The sequence below is a fragment of the Bombyx mandarina genome, chromosome 01 (genome assembly GCF_030267445.1).
Source record: "Bombyx mandarina strain Sakado chromosome 01, ASM3026744v2".
NCBI classification, from domain to species: Eukaryota; Metazoa; Arthropoda; class Insecta; order Lepidoptera; family Bombycidae; genus Bombyx; species Bombyx mandarina.
Genome location: NC_143208.1, coordinates 2,277,312 through 2,291,433, shown reverse-complemented (window position 1 = coordinate 2,291,433; position 14,122 = coordinate 2,277,312). Strand labels below are relative to the sequence as shown.

Below are 14,122 nucleotides of genomic sequence, written 5' to 3'. Positions count from 1 at the left end.
GAATCGCGAGCCACTGAGAAGATCCGGCGAGAAACTCAGTGTGCTGTGTCTATGGGAAGAGCACTATGATGCGTCCTGAAACGCAAACGAGGGTTTAATACAGTCCCGCTCTGTGAACAGTGACTTTGATTATTAAATTAGTATTTTCGACGTCCATGAGTGATTATCCATTAAACGTCGGTTTTGACATGAGCTAGTAAAAAGTCTTGTCTGTGTGAATTGCAATAGCAACGTGGACTGAAGTGTTGAGAGTGGAGCATGTCAGGTCCACACTCAAAACTTCAATAATAATACCTATATTCAATATCAGCGTTGTATACTAACCAAGTTACAATCTTTGTAAAGTCGTCGTGGCTTTGATAAGACGTCTGGGGCATTCGTATCTAGCAATGCACCGGTGTTCCAATCCCGCAGGCGGGTACCAATTTTTCTAATGAAATTCGTACTTAACAAATGTTCACGATTGACTTCCACGGTGAAGGAATAACATCGTGTAATAAAAATCAAACCAGCAAAATTATAATTTGCGTAATCACTGGTGGTAGGACATCCTGTGAGTCCGCGCAGGTAGGTACCACCACCCCGCCTATTTCTGCCGTGAAGCAGTAATGCGTTTCGGTTTGAGGGGTGGGGCAGCCGTTGTAACTATACTGATACCTTAGAACTTATCTCAAGGTGGGTGACGCATTTACGTTGCAAATGTCTATGGGCTCCAGTAACCACTTAACACCAGGTGGGCTGTGAGTTCGTCCAACCATCTAAGCAATAACAAAAAAGTCGTATTTATGTTTGCCGCGTAACGAAAAATGTTATAATAATCTTCGTGTGAGCATTCCGGAGTCATGAAGTAAATAGAATTTAATAATACGACCTCTACTCCTACACTAAGTCTAGACACTAAGAGATAGAGATAGATACTAAGACAATTGTATAATAGCTAAGTTCGGGAAAACCGAAAAACAATTGTTTCGATGTAAAAGTTCTAGTTTTGAAATACTAGGTATGTAATTCTTAATTTAGCTTACAACAATCTTAAAAAGCTCAATTAGTCAGATGGCCGTGAAAATTTCACGAAACTTTCAGTTGACGCTATTGCGGCTCTACCGATTTACATTAGAGTTTTTTTTATCACATATTTCGAAGTGCTGGTGGAAAACCATAGAAAAGTTATTTACAAATTTTACTTTGCATGTCTCTTTAGCTTTCAATGGAAGAGTGTAGATGTGGTAGACTGCCTCGCTAGCATTTTCTTGATTCATCTTAATTTGTAATGGATATGTTAAACTGTCCTATATAACCTATAAATGAATAGAATAGTGGAATGTGGCAACCTTGCTGCGAACGCGCCTTTTTTTTACCGCGTGCAGATCACAACGGTATTTGTCTTAGATGCACTTCAACTATATATCCGCTTGTCGATCATAGAAAGTGATGACGCTTTCCAAATATGCATTTCGTAAAGGTTGTATATTAGCATTTTCATAAAATTTATCATGCAGTATATTTAAGCTTGCGCGTGTTAATATAAAAATTATGTACCTTGCTAATAGTCCTTTTTTTCTGGATGAAAAATACCTTATGTCCTCTTCTTTATCCCCCATAAACCTTGCAAAATTTTATGATAATTGATTGAGTAATTTGTACGGGTAACAAACAAACCCACTTTTGCATTTAAAATATGTATTATATTATATTATATTGTATGGATATTTCAACGAACGAACTGAAAATGAAACAAATGTTTTAGATTAATGAATAATTACAAAAAAAAACCCTTCAAAAACGGTTGTCGGCTAATTCGACTTTTTGAACCGGTGTACTTAGTGCCAGTTTTTTAACGTTCTCGATAGCGTAAAAGTTAACTCAAATGTCTCTTTAGTGCGCTAAATAAAGCGATTTGATGTATATCTGATCGGATTAATTAAATTAATTTCTGATTTGTTACGCAGTTTAAGCTAGACCTGTGCGCTTAGTGCGAGTTTTTAACGTCCTCGATAACGTAAAAGTTAGTTGCCCCTAGCGGCAAACGTAGGCAAGAGTTTCAACTCCATACAAATTTAAGTTAACTTTTACGTTATCGAGAACGTTAAAAAACTCGCACTAAGTACACCGGAAGCAAGACTGCCTCGCGTTAGAATAGTCAAACTAAAGCTATCATCAATAAGGCTTCCAAAGTGGCCATCGAAACCAGTTAAGAGAATTTATAAATTTAAAAGTATACACGAGTAATGTACAATAAAAAGATAATGCACGTTATACATCAGCAAATAATTTCAACAGAAGCGACAGCAGCAGTCAGTACTGGATGGGTGCCGTCCGCGACCCCCAAGACCCCAACAACTGGAAGTGGGTGAACGGGAATGACGTCACGGTATCGTTCTGGAACGCTCCGGGGGGCGGAGAGGGCTGTGCCAGATTCGACGGAAGCAAGGGCTGGTTGTGGGCCGACTCTGACTGTCAAGCGAGATTGAACTACATTTGTCAGCACCGTAAGTTCATTTTTGTATGTTGCTCAGCGATTTTGTTTGTGTGCTATGCGATTTTCGTTGCGTGCGTTTTTTTTTAAATATCATTGTAATACTAATTAGATCAATAGCTCCAGCTCTTTAGGAACTATTGGTGTTATTGTACAAACATGATCTTATTATACTTTATTTCAAATATAGAATGAATTTTAACTGAATATTGGAGCAACTAAATAGAAACTCCACAGCTAAGCTAGCGTAATTTCTTTTAATGGTCGTCCCTGATCCTGACGTTTGTCTCCAGAGCCTAAAACGTGCGGTAGACCGGAGCAGCCTCCGAACTCGACAATGACAGCTGACAGTTACGAAGTCGGATCTTCCGTGGAGTATTCCTGCGATGAAGGTCATCTACTAGTTGGTGCCACGGTCAGGACATGTCTGGACACAGGGTTCTACGATGAATTCCCACCAGTGTGTAAGAGTGAGTGTAAAAATCGACATACTATGCGTTAATCTGTATTGTACGGTTCATATTTATGACCATAATAATTTGATCTCTGATGATTTTTTTTCATTACACGAACAAATGGAGATGTTAAAGCATTTTAAATGGAACATATTTTTCGTTTCGCTGTTTTTACTGAACTAAATGCATAGACTAGTTCACGGCTTACCTAGTAATAATTGACAGTTGGAGGGTGGTAAACATGATAACTTAAACAGAGCCCAACTCCCTTCAGATGATAAGTGTTCAAAGTCTCCCATTGTTTTCTGCAACAATGGGAGACTAAAATCCTAAGACTAATGTAAGACTAAATGTCCAATACGTGCGGATTCTGGACCTCGAGGGGTTAAATATGATTGCTCGTGCAGGAATCGAGTGCGGTTACCCGGCGGAGATCCACCACGGCTCCTACGCGCTGATGAACGGATCCGTTTCGTATTTATCTCACGTCCAGTACTCCTGTGAAGCTGGGTACGAGATGGCCGGACGCTCGCGTCTGGTCTGTGACATCGACGAGAGATGGAACGGACCTCCTCCTCGATGCGACGGTTTGTTTTAATTATTATTCATTCATGCTCCTGATCATGATCCCTCATCATGATAGATCTTCAGACGTTCACTGCTGGACATAGGAAGGTTCGCCACGACGACTGATGCTGCGTTGCTCGCAACGGGCTGAATTCCACGACCTTCGTGCTAATAACGAGGGTGAAGTAGGCACGGCAGAAGATCAAAAATGTTGTTTGTTTTTAGTATGAGTCATTCGTCAATATTGATTGAACAACTTAACAGCAGCCTATCTGGACTTGTAGAACTGGTTGCTAATAATAATTACATCGATTCTTTTAATGCATTGGCAGATAACATCATCCTAGCTATAAACATGCTTGCAAATGCAAGTATCTTTACTTCAGGTTTCTTGGATGGTACGGCGGATATACTATTCAATAGACACTTCAATTGCTTGCTTCAAGATGTGGCATACAAATTGTGATGTCCGTGTACATAGTTCCACATAAGCTTGAATTTTCATTTATTTCATTAATTTTTGAACGTTTTTTACAGTGGTACAGTGCGAAGATCCTCCACAAATATTGAACGGTCAAGTGTCGATGTCGCACAACGCGTCCGTATTCGGGTCGGTCGCCGAATACGAATGCTCTGAAGGTTTCGTTCTGCAAGGGCCAAGGAGGATCGCCTGTCTAGCTTCCGGGCTGTGGGACAAATCTCCTCCTCTATGTCAGCGTGAGTATTTTTCTGCGGATCTGGCACTGTTTTGAAAATAAACTTTTAATGAGAAGGAAATACTGTTACGCGTTAAGGCTCGAAATAAATAAAACTTTAACCGAATTTCAAATTAACACTCTATTAAACACTTAAAACACTTTACAATTCTCAATTCACTTCTTCGGCTTTTTGTCGCTTCGAGTAGAACCGATAACTAACTGCCTTCGTATCATCTCTGGAACGCCTTTATAGTCAACACTTCAAGACTACAGTTATCGAGACAATTCCCGATGGGGCGAGTCGTTTCGATATGTGTTTCCGCTATTTAATCATAGATGGCGTTACACTTCTCGAACGTTCTCGATGTTACTAGTTCTTTTGATATTCGTTTCTGATATTTGATGACAAATAGCGTTACTCTTACCGGCGTAACAATACTTTAGAAAAAAATATTTAAGGTATCATCTATTTTATTATTTGTGTGTATTATTATTTAATTCATTGGTTAATTTCGAAAAGCGACCATGTTTATTTCATGATAACATTTAAAATAGTTTAAATGGAATAATATTCATTTAACAGCGGAAGAACGGTCGACGACGACCACGACAACGATCACGGCTCCTCCACCTCCACCTCCCAGTACGACCTTTACCCCTCCCCGCCTGCCCCCTACAACACCTCGCCTAGTCCTCCCCTCACGTCGCACCACGATGCGTCCTCTATCTTCTCCCACGCCGTTCATCACTCAAGAACCACGTCGCCCTAAGCCCAAGAGTACTACAGAGCGACCCACGACTAAGGGATACGAACGATTTCCTGAGAAGAAAGTCACAGTCCCAGACAGTCAGGACTCCGCAACGAGTCACGTCCCTCACATCATTGTGGCGAGTCACCCTAGAGAAAATCAGGTTTGTAGTTTTTTTATGGGCGTATCAGCGGACAAGCTGTCCGTAGAGGGGTATTTCCCTTCTAAATATTACCAAAACGCTACGTCATTCTTCAAACGACGTTTCGAAAGCGTCCTGTGCGGTGAATTAGGTAGTAGGTAGAGTTCATCCATACTATCTGGAGCCGCTGCGTTCACCGACAGTGCGTTTCCAGAGATAATTTTTGCCACGTACCATTCGGCTTTGGAATGAGCTCCCCTCTACGTTGTTTCCCGAGCGCTATGACAAGTCGCACAAACGGACGCAATTAGTTATGTCATTCAAGAAACATTACGGTTTTCGTTCCTGGATTACTTGTTATTTTATGGGCAATCGATCGCATCGGTTAGATGTGAAGTTTTCGTGGCCTAAAGGACAAGACGTCCGGTGCATTCGTATCTAGCGATGCACCGGTGTTCGAATCCCGCAGGCGGGTACCTATTTTTCTAACTAAATACGTACTTAGCAAATGTTCCACCACCCTGCCTATTTCTGCCGTGAAGCAGTAATGCGTTTCGGCTTGAAGGGTGGGGCAGTCGTTGTAACTATACTTTAGAGTCTTTAGACCTTAGAACTTATATCTCAAGGTGGGTGGCGCATTTACGTCGTCTATGGGCTCCAGTAACCACTTAACACCAAGTGGGCTGTGAACTCGTTCACCCATCTAAGCAATAAAAAAAAGTATATCTGTGAGTTTACGGCTAATCATTTCCGTCTCCAGATCATAGGTAGCGGTAACAATATCCGCGCTGAGCAGAGTCCGGGGGTCAATGTCCCACAGCCGGTAGATGGTGAGCGCCGCGAAGCCACCGGCCCCCGACTGAATATTGGGGCTGTGGTCGCTCTGGGCGCCTTCGGTGGGCTCGTCTTCTTGATCGCCATCATCACGACCATCGTCATCCTCGTTAGAAGGTAACCGAGAATGGAATCCGATTAATCAGATCACGAAAATCATTTTAATCAAAGAAAGTCTGAAATAACTATCCAAATAGAACGTGATTAAAAATAAATCGATTATAATAAAATAGGATCGTTAATATTGCGCTGTTGACATAAAGATTTTGTTTTTTAAAGTTGTACCTTAAAATATAAAAGCACCGAGAACAATCTAGAATAATCGATCGAATTAATATTGTTTTAATCTATTAATGACATTATTATTAATAATAATATAACTAAATATTATTTATTCTAAGTAAGCGATGGAAAGCGATGCTACGTTATGCGACCAAACTAAAATTGTACTAAACAAACGAAAGCGTGAAACAAACTCGAATAAACACGCATCATTATCTGTCTTAAGTGACTGTGGCTAAATCAATGTTATTGAGTATGTATTCCCAATATTCTTAATAGAAAACGCACATGAGAAATACTTAATCCTAAAATAAATAATAGTTTAAAAAAACTAAAAGCCGTGGGGGGTGCTTTTCAGGATATTATCAAAATAACCCTTCTACTCATATCTGTTCATAAAATATTTCATAATTATTTCATTATTACAATAAAATAATTTTTTCTTACACTATTTTTAAATCAAATTTATTAAAATCGATTTTCTATTTTTTAGTTGGATTTTCTATAAAAGCGTATTGTTTTCGTTTTTTTAAACTATTATTTATTTTCCATTTTTTAGTTGAATTTCAATTCCCTCAATATTTTTCTAAATTTTTCAAAAATTTTATTAGGATAAGTCGGTACCTTATCCGAGAAATAGGTGATCGGCGCGCCCGGTACTTTCCCTTCGAGTGTCTTGACGCAGACACTCCGAGTCTCAGGAAAACAGAAAATTACTAATCCTGATTATTCTATTAAGGATAATGGATCAAACTGCTTAAAATATTGAATTGTCATCGGTCCTTAATAAGTACGCCAAATTTCGAGTTGATCCGACATTTTGAAGGGGGTCAAAATCATGTTTAAAGATTCCGTTACATACTTACTTACGTATGAAGCTGATAAAAGCGTATTAATAAACATCGAAGGAGTACATAAATGTTATTAACCTAAACAAATTAAAATCTCTCAACTCCAGTCAACTCTATTCGTTTCTGTACCTACGTTTTTTTTAACGCTTGGGAATCCATTTACGGATACCCGGTCGAGGGGGCTTTCTATACTATAGAGCGACCCTATATCTAATTAATATTTTTACTCATTAATAACAAATTCGTCTCGTGAATACACGCATATTTTCTGAAAGTAATTTAGACACAGATATACTCTGTCACGTGGGTTTTTGTTCCTTGCCGCTGTTGTCACTCACGTAAGCCTAAACGGTACGATTTGTACTAATCTAACTTAAACGACCTCATACCTCAAAACGGGCTGCTGTATACATTGTGTCTACGGTCCCCCGCGACCGATTAACACCACACTAGTGGTCCCCCAATAGTCGAAATTCGACTATAATTACTAATTTAAATGATAGGTTTGAACATCATTATAGTTCTATTGTCGAAGACTTTACTTTTATAATCACAGATTTCGCTAACACTACACTGTAGACAAATAATATTTAAAAAAAAACAATATTAGTCTATTCTCAATCTAAGCATAAACTTTAACAGTAAACAAAAAAGTATATGTATATGCCTATGTGTGTCAAATACATAATTACAGTGCGTGTAATGTTTTCTTTGTTGATTTAAGGTTTTTTATACGCATAATTAAAAAAAAAAAATTGCTTTCTACACTCCTCTATATTCTCTAAGCACGAGAAATCTCATACTGCTCCGTCCGCGCAATTTTCGTAAATTGGGGTACGAAGTTCTTGCGTCACTTATTAATAAATATATAGATGCTCTGTATTCTGTACCGTATGTTCCACGGGGAGTGCTCTGAGGAATTGTTCGAGATGATACCGGCATCTCGTTTTTACCATCGCACCGCCCGCCACCGGAGTAGAGTTCATGCATACTACCTGGAGCCACTGCGGTCATCCACAGTGCGTTTCCAGAGGTCTTTTTTGCCACGTACCATCCGGCTATGGAATGAGCTCCCCTCCACGGTGTTTCCCGAGCGCTATGACATGTCCCTCTTCAAACGAGGCTTGTGGAGAGTATTAAGCGGTAGGCAGCGGCTTGGCTCTGCCCCTAGCATTGCTGAAGTCCATGGGCGACGGTAACCACTCACCATCAGGTGGGCCGTATGCTCGTCTGCCTACAAGAGCAATAAAAAAAAAAAAAAAAAAAAAAATGCGGCACAAGTCTTAACCTATAGACACAGCCCACTGAGTTTCTCGCCGGCTCTTCTCAGCGGGCCGCGTTTCCGATCCGGTGGTAGATTCTGCGAAGCACTGCTCTTGCTAGGGTAAGTGTTAGCATCACTCCGGTTTGAGCCCCGTTAGCTCACCTACTATTTAAGGTTAGGCAGAAACCTTTTCTACCTAAGCTGATAGCCTCTCAAGGCTATTTCAGCATAACCTTAACTAGTAGGTGAGCTCACGAGGCTCAAACCTGACGACGTTGCTAACGCGAACCCTAGCACGAGGCGTGCTTCGCAGAATCTACCGCCGGATCGGAAACGCGACCCACTGAGAAGATCCGGCGAGAAACTCAGTGGGTTGTGTCTGAGGGTTAATTTACTCGTCGAGCCCTTCGAGGTTCGACGAGAACGATGACCGGTCAAGTCTGCCTATGTACGACAAAGAAGAAAAAAAAACTAACGCACACAATGACGTTAGCGGTCGCAAGCGTCCGCCGCCCGCAGTAAGGGAGCTGCCCTCGCGTTGGTACACGCTACTGGCGCTGCCCTTCCCCGACCAGCATGTCGGGAGGCGAGAGTTCGTCAGGACGCACAGACACGCGCACCGCGCCGGACACTTCTCCAACCCTTTATAGCGAGTGCGTTTATATTTTAAGGTACCGCGTCGTTGGCGATGTGGTGGCTGATGAGTTTAGATTACGGTGTTATTGTCGATTTATAAACAAAGTGTCTCTTTAGTGCGCTAAATAAAACGATTTCATGTATATCTGAGCGGATTAATTAAATTAATTTCTGATTTGTCACGCAGCTTAAGCTAGACCTGTGCGCTTAGTGCGAGTTTTTTAACGTCCTCGATAGCGTAAAAGTTAACTCAAATGTATACACAGTTGGAACAGCGCCCCTAGCGGCAAACGTAGGTAAACGTTCCAACTCCATACAAATTTGAGTTAACTTTTACGCTATCGAGGACGTTAAAAAACTCGAACTAAGCACACTGGTTAGGACAGCAGAAAAGCGCGCGATTTCGTTCAACAAATCGGTGAATTTTAAGCATTTAGCGACAACCATGATGATTTAAAATGGATCTTAGGTTAGAATTACTTTGCTACTACAATGATAAAGCTTCAACGAATGCATGTATTCTATATGCATATAACAATCGTCAAAGCGAAGCGTGTTCACTTTGAACTAGTAACACATATTTTATTCGTTTATTTTGTAAGACAATATCATATATCTATATATACGCATAAGAAGCTTAATAAGCATAATTGTTATATTTATTCATGTTATATTAATTCTTATTGTCAGCCGCCACGTCTCAATGCGTGATCGCACTGGAGTTTGGCACGCGCTATGCAAGAAAAACGTATTCGTAAATACACACACTGCTTATCACACATCAAGGGATTTTAGTTCTCACCTTATATCACCGAAAAGAAGCTAAATGTTGCAGCTTAAAATGACACCGAATTTCATATTGATTTTACCACCACACTTTACAGATATGGTATCGCACATTTAATTTAGCACACCGCTATGTTTAATATTAAATATCCACATTAAATTGTACGCTACAATCAATTTCATTCAATGACTAACCGTTAAGAACCACTGCTTAATAAGTTTATGATATTGAGACGGCTTTTAAAAAAAAATCCTTAATTTCGTAACGAGGCTTTCAAAGAAAATTAGTATTTCCATCTATGGGCCATTTTAGTCTAATAAAAATTGAGTCAACATTTTTATTTCTTCCTATATCATTTCAGTGCTGCGGTAATAATCATCAACTCGACCATAAGACTCGATATAGAGTTTAAATAAAATATAAAATCAAAATAATTGAAATAACGAAATAATATCAATAAATCGTAATACTTTTTGTCTCTGTTTTTAAGTGCCATTACTTAGATTAAGTCATAATTATATTTATAGTAGTCATAAGTATTTGTCCTACTCGCAAATGTTTATTGCTCGGCATGCTTATGAAGTAACCTTGGTATTTCAGTAGGAAGCACAACAAAGGCAAGAGGTACAGGCACCACGTATCCCCGGACTGCAACACCGTCGCTTCCCTGGACTCCTCATCGTCGGAGTCCAGGAGTGGCCTCAACAGGTACTACCGCCAGGCTTGGGAGGAACTGCACGAGGCTACCGGGGCTAAGCACGGTCACAGGAGACATGAAAGGGAAGCACCGAAGGACGGGTCTGAGTTGGTCGTGTCCGACGTGCACCCTGCACCTCATGCGAGGGACAAGAGGCGCCACCATCACCACCACCACCACCGCGACGCCAGACACCCAGATTGGCAGCCACCGCACCGTCCGCATCATAACCATAAACCTAGATATTAAAAGACTGTTTCGATACGATCCCTAACTGCAAACCTTAAAAGGAAAAAACAATATTATGTTTTTTAGTTAGTACCGAATTCCTTGTTTGGATTTATTATAATTTTATGGTATATTATTTAATACTTCTGTATTAGAATGTGAACTTGATCAAATTTTCTTTTGGTAATGTGTATTAGTATATTTTTTATTGTAGCTTAAACATAGCTAAATTTGTTCAAAACTGATCAAATGATAGAGCAATACTTTATGACATTCCAAAATGACGCCAAAAATAACAAGAGTACCAAATAAAGTTTAGTTTGTTCTGTATTTTTGTTAATTAATCGTCCAACAATAGATAAATTACTGTTTTTTTGTTTATATTATAGAAGTTTCTATGAATATTTGAGCCGTAAATTAAATATAATAGTACAATATATAAAGCCTAACGGATATTCCAGTATTTTATTATAAATTTATTCTTTCTTTGCTTAGCTATGATTACCTTGATCTTTTCTTATTATGTTTCTCATTATTCTTTACGTAGCATAGTGGATATGACGCAGTAACAAAATTGTAAATAACTTATTTTATAAATAAGATTAGATTGAAGTTAATCATTGTTCACGGCGCTAACTTTCCTGTTTGATTAATGTCTAACTTACTTATGTTTACATTACACATTTTGTAAGTTTGATTGAAACGGCTAACGATCATTTGAAATTGAGAGAACGGTTAGAGTATAAATGTTAAGAAGTTTCGAGTTTTATATATTTATTTATTGTTATTAGCGTTATGGTACAAAATAATTTTAGACAAAATATTGAATACGAAATTTGCCGCTTCAAAACATATGTTCATGTAATATTATTATCTATAAATAATATAATCATATTCTTGTTTGACTATAGTTACATTATATACATTTCAATTATACACTTACCAATTTAACTAATTTTTTTCTTCTAATTTGTAGTGATTGGGTACTTTACTTTTAATAAGGACATGATTAAATAAAAAAGCTATTGATATATTTTCTTGGCAATCTAGTTTATGGATTATTTTAATCACCTACCTATGTATTATGTCTGTATTTGAATAATTAAGCCTTCCCTGAAATATTCGTTTTAAGCGGTAATATTTCGCAGAAAAGTAAAGGATTAAAGGATGTGCCATCGAACAGGCAAATACAATTTAAGAATTAATAGTATATTCTTAAAAGAAATGATTATTCTTAAGTTATGTTATTATATTTGACTTTCACGAGTCATAAATATGCTTAAAAGAAATATTTGTGTTTCAGTCGTCGTTATTTTGTACGACGTTACGTAGATTTTCGTGGTGAAGTTAGACTGAACGTTAATAAGCAAAGAATACGATCGCGAAAATATATGTACAGCAAATGTTTCTTTTAAATTTATTATAGTAATAACGTAGGTATTCATGGCTTTTAAGTTTCTTAAGTTGAATATTTACTGGAAATTGATTTGTTATTTAATATGTGTATATGCTTGTGTATATGTGTATATGTGGCTTGCAATAATAATTCCTCAAAAAGTCTAATCTAATTGTATTAGCATAACTGTGCGTATGTCTAAAACAAGGTAAATCTTCAATCGTTATATTTTATATGTAAATGACTAGATTACTTTCCATTTTATATTGCTTTTTGTGGATTAAGGACTGATTCACCTGTGCGTAAATCATTCTAAAGTTGATTTCCTTTAATTGTCAATGACCATAAAGATTGGTGAATACCTACAATAATTGTGTACTGTATGTATGAAATTATAATATAATAATATAGTATTAAATATTTGTGATAATCAAAATCTTTTATTTGTGTCATATAATCTTGTTTTGTTTCTCTTTTCCCCCAATTCGAATAATATTCATTATTATGAAGACAATAAAACACTTCAATGTTTCAGAGAAATTTCGTTATCCTGATCACGCAGGAGCCAGTCACCCGTCGACGCCCTATACAAGTCCTTACGGATCCATCAGATCCAATAACCTTTGCATTAGACGCCTTCATCTCTAACACTAGGAGCAGGCTTAGGAACCCCGGTAACCATACTCGTCGAACTCTGCAAGGGGTTCATCGTGCTACCTAACCCATGCATCAGCCCGCTGAGTGTCTCGCCGGATCTTCTCAGCGGGTCGCGATTCCTATCCGGTACTAGATTCATCCGCGAAGCAGCTGCTCCCGAGTTGTTAGGTCTCCTTCGGAGCCGCTCGGGCAGCTGTTAGCCTATCCCGCCTCTCCTGGCTTAGCCTTTGCTCGCCCACCTGTCCTGGTGAAACTGGAAAGGCCTCAGGGCCAAAAGTAGTCCTTCAATAATAATAAAAGCTCGTGTTTCTTTCAATGACTAGTGGCAACGATTAAAAGATTGCCAAAAGAGATTCATATGAAAGACCTTAATATTTTTTGCAACACTATTATTTTAATGTATAACCTAAATGCGTTAATAACGTTTCAATGAATATAGAACACACTGTTTTCCTTGAAATTTTAAGGCAAGATCACTAAATTATTTATTTAAGATTATTATTTAAATGCATGTTTTTAGACCCGTTTTCTTTATTATAGATATTTCTCAGTTGATAGGAATGGAAAGAAAATACCATTTTGTTTTCAAAAATATTTTATTTGTGAACATAATAATATACGTAATCGGATAAATTGCAATTGTTGTTGGTAGATAAAAGTTTGAAATTATTTCTAATAATGACCATTCCATTCAGAAAATGAAATATTCTGTGCAATAAAATAAACGATAAGGTACTATGAAAAGGTATACGAGGTAATTCGTCATAATGTCTCCTACAATGAATTACATTTGTACAGAATTGACCACTGTTCTGCAAGAAAACAAGTGTAAATTTAAAATAAATTTAGTCAAATTATCATTAAAATAAAGATATATGTTTTTACACAACATAATGGATTTAATATTTTCAACTCAAAAAGTCAACTGATGGTGATAAATATGAGTTATATTGAAAAATATTTCAGACACCTCTTAATTCGGTTACTGCTTTATTTAGAACGTGTGAAGTGATGCATGCGGTAAATATACAATCATCTTATGAAACCTTAATAATATGACATAATCATATATTTACTCTTCATTGTAGTACACAATAATACATTATAAAACATTCGTTTGAACTTATTTTACAAACAACACCTAAGCATCCTACGGCTCCTCTTCACAATCGGCCATGATGGGCCAACAAATGATCGTCCATCATCGCCGCCATGATCGGGCAACTCTCCTCACAATCATGAACGTTCATTTACTGACTGTGTACTGATATTATGTTAATACGCGATGATGGCCGATCACAGACATTTATGCCCTGTACACTATCGTGATTTTCTATAATCGCCCATCATGGCCGATTGTGAAAAGGAGCCATTACGCGAGTATTGTGCGCGTCTTAAAAACC

The 14,122-nt window shown here is 38.1% G+C and overlaps 1 protein-coding gene across 4 annotated transcripts in view; it reads left to right on the top strand.

The window, feature by feature from the left end:
* LOC114246466 (uncharacterized) overlaps positions 1 to 12,498 on the top strand; it is a 64,313-nt gene extending 51,815 nt beyond the window's left edge. Inside the window, exons 5-12 of one of the 4 annotated variants that reach the window (XM_089727061.1) lie at positions 2,281 to 2,489; positions 2,770 to 2,946; positions 3,339 to 3,518; positions 4,036 to 4,215; positions 4,780 to 5,108; positions 5,848 to 6,038; positions 8,812 to 8,971; positions 10,342 to 10,483. In XM_089727061.1, the coding sequence (XP_089583187.1) occupies positions 2,281 to 2,489; positions 2,770 to 2,946; positions 3,339 to 3,518; positions 4,036 to 4,215; positions 4,780 to 5,108; positions 5,848 to 6,038; positions 8,812 to 8,968 (1,423 nt within the window). In that variant the 3' untranslated portion in view covers positions 8,969 to 8,971; positions 10,342 to 10,483. Of the gene's footprint in view, positions 1 to 2,280; positions 2,490 to 2,769; positions 2,947 to 3,338; positions 3,519 to 4,035; positions 4,216 to 4,779; positions 5,109 to 5,847; positions 6,039 to 8,811; positions 8,972 to 10,341 lie in introns of all 4 variants that reach the window. The other 3 variants (XM_089727064.1, XM_028178993.2, XM_089727060.1) reach the window with 3 other exon arrangements.
* The last annotated feature ends 1,624 nt before the right edge of the window (positions 12,499 to 14,122 follow it).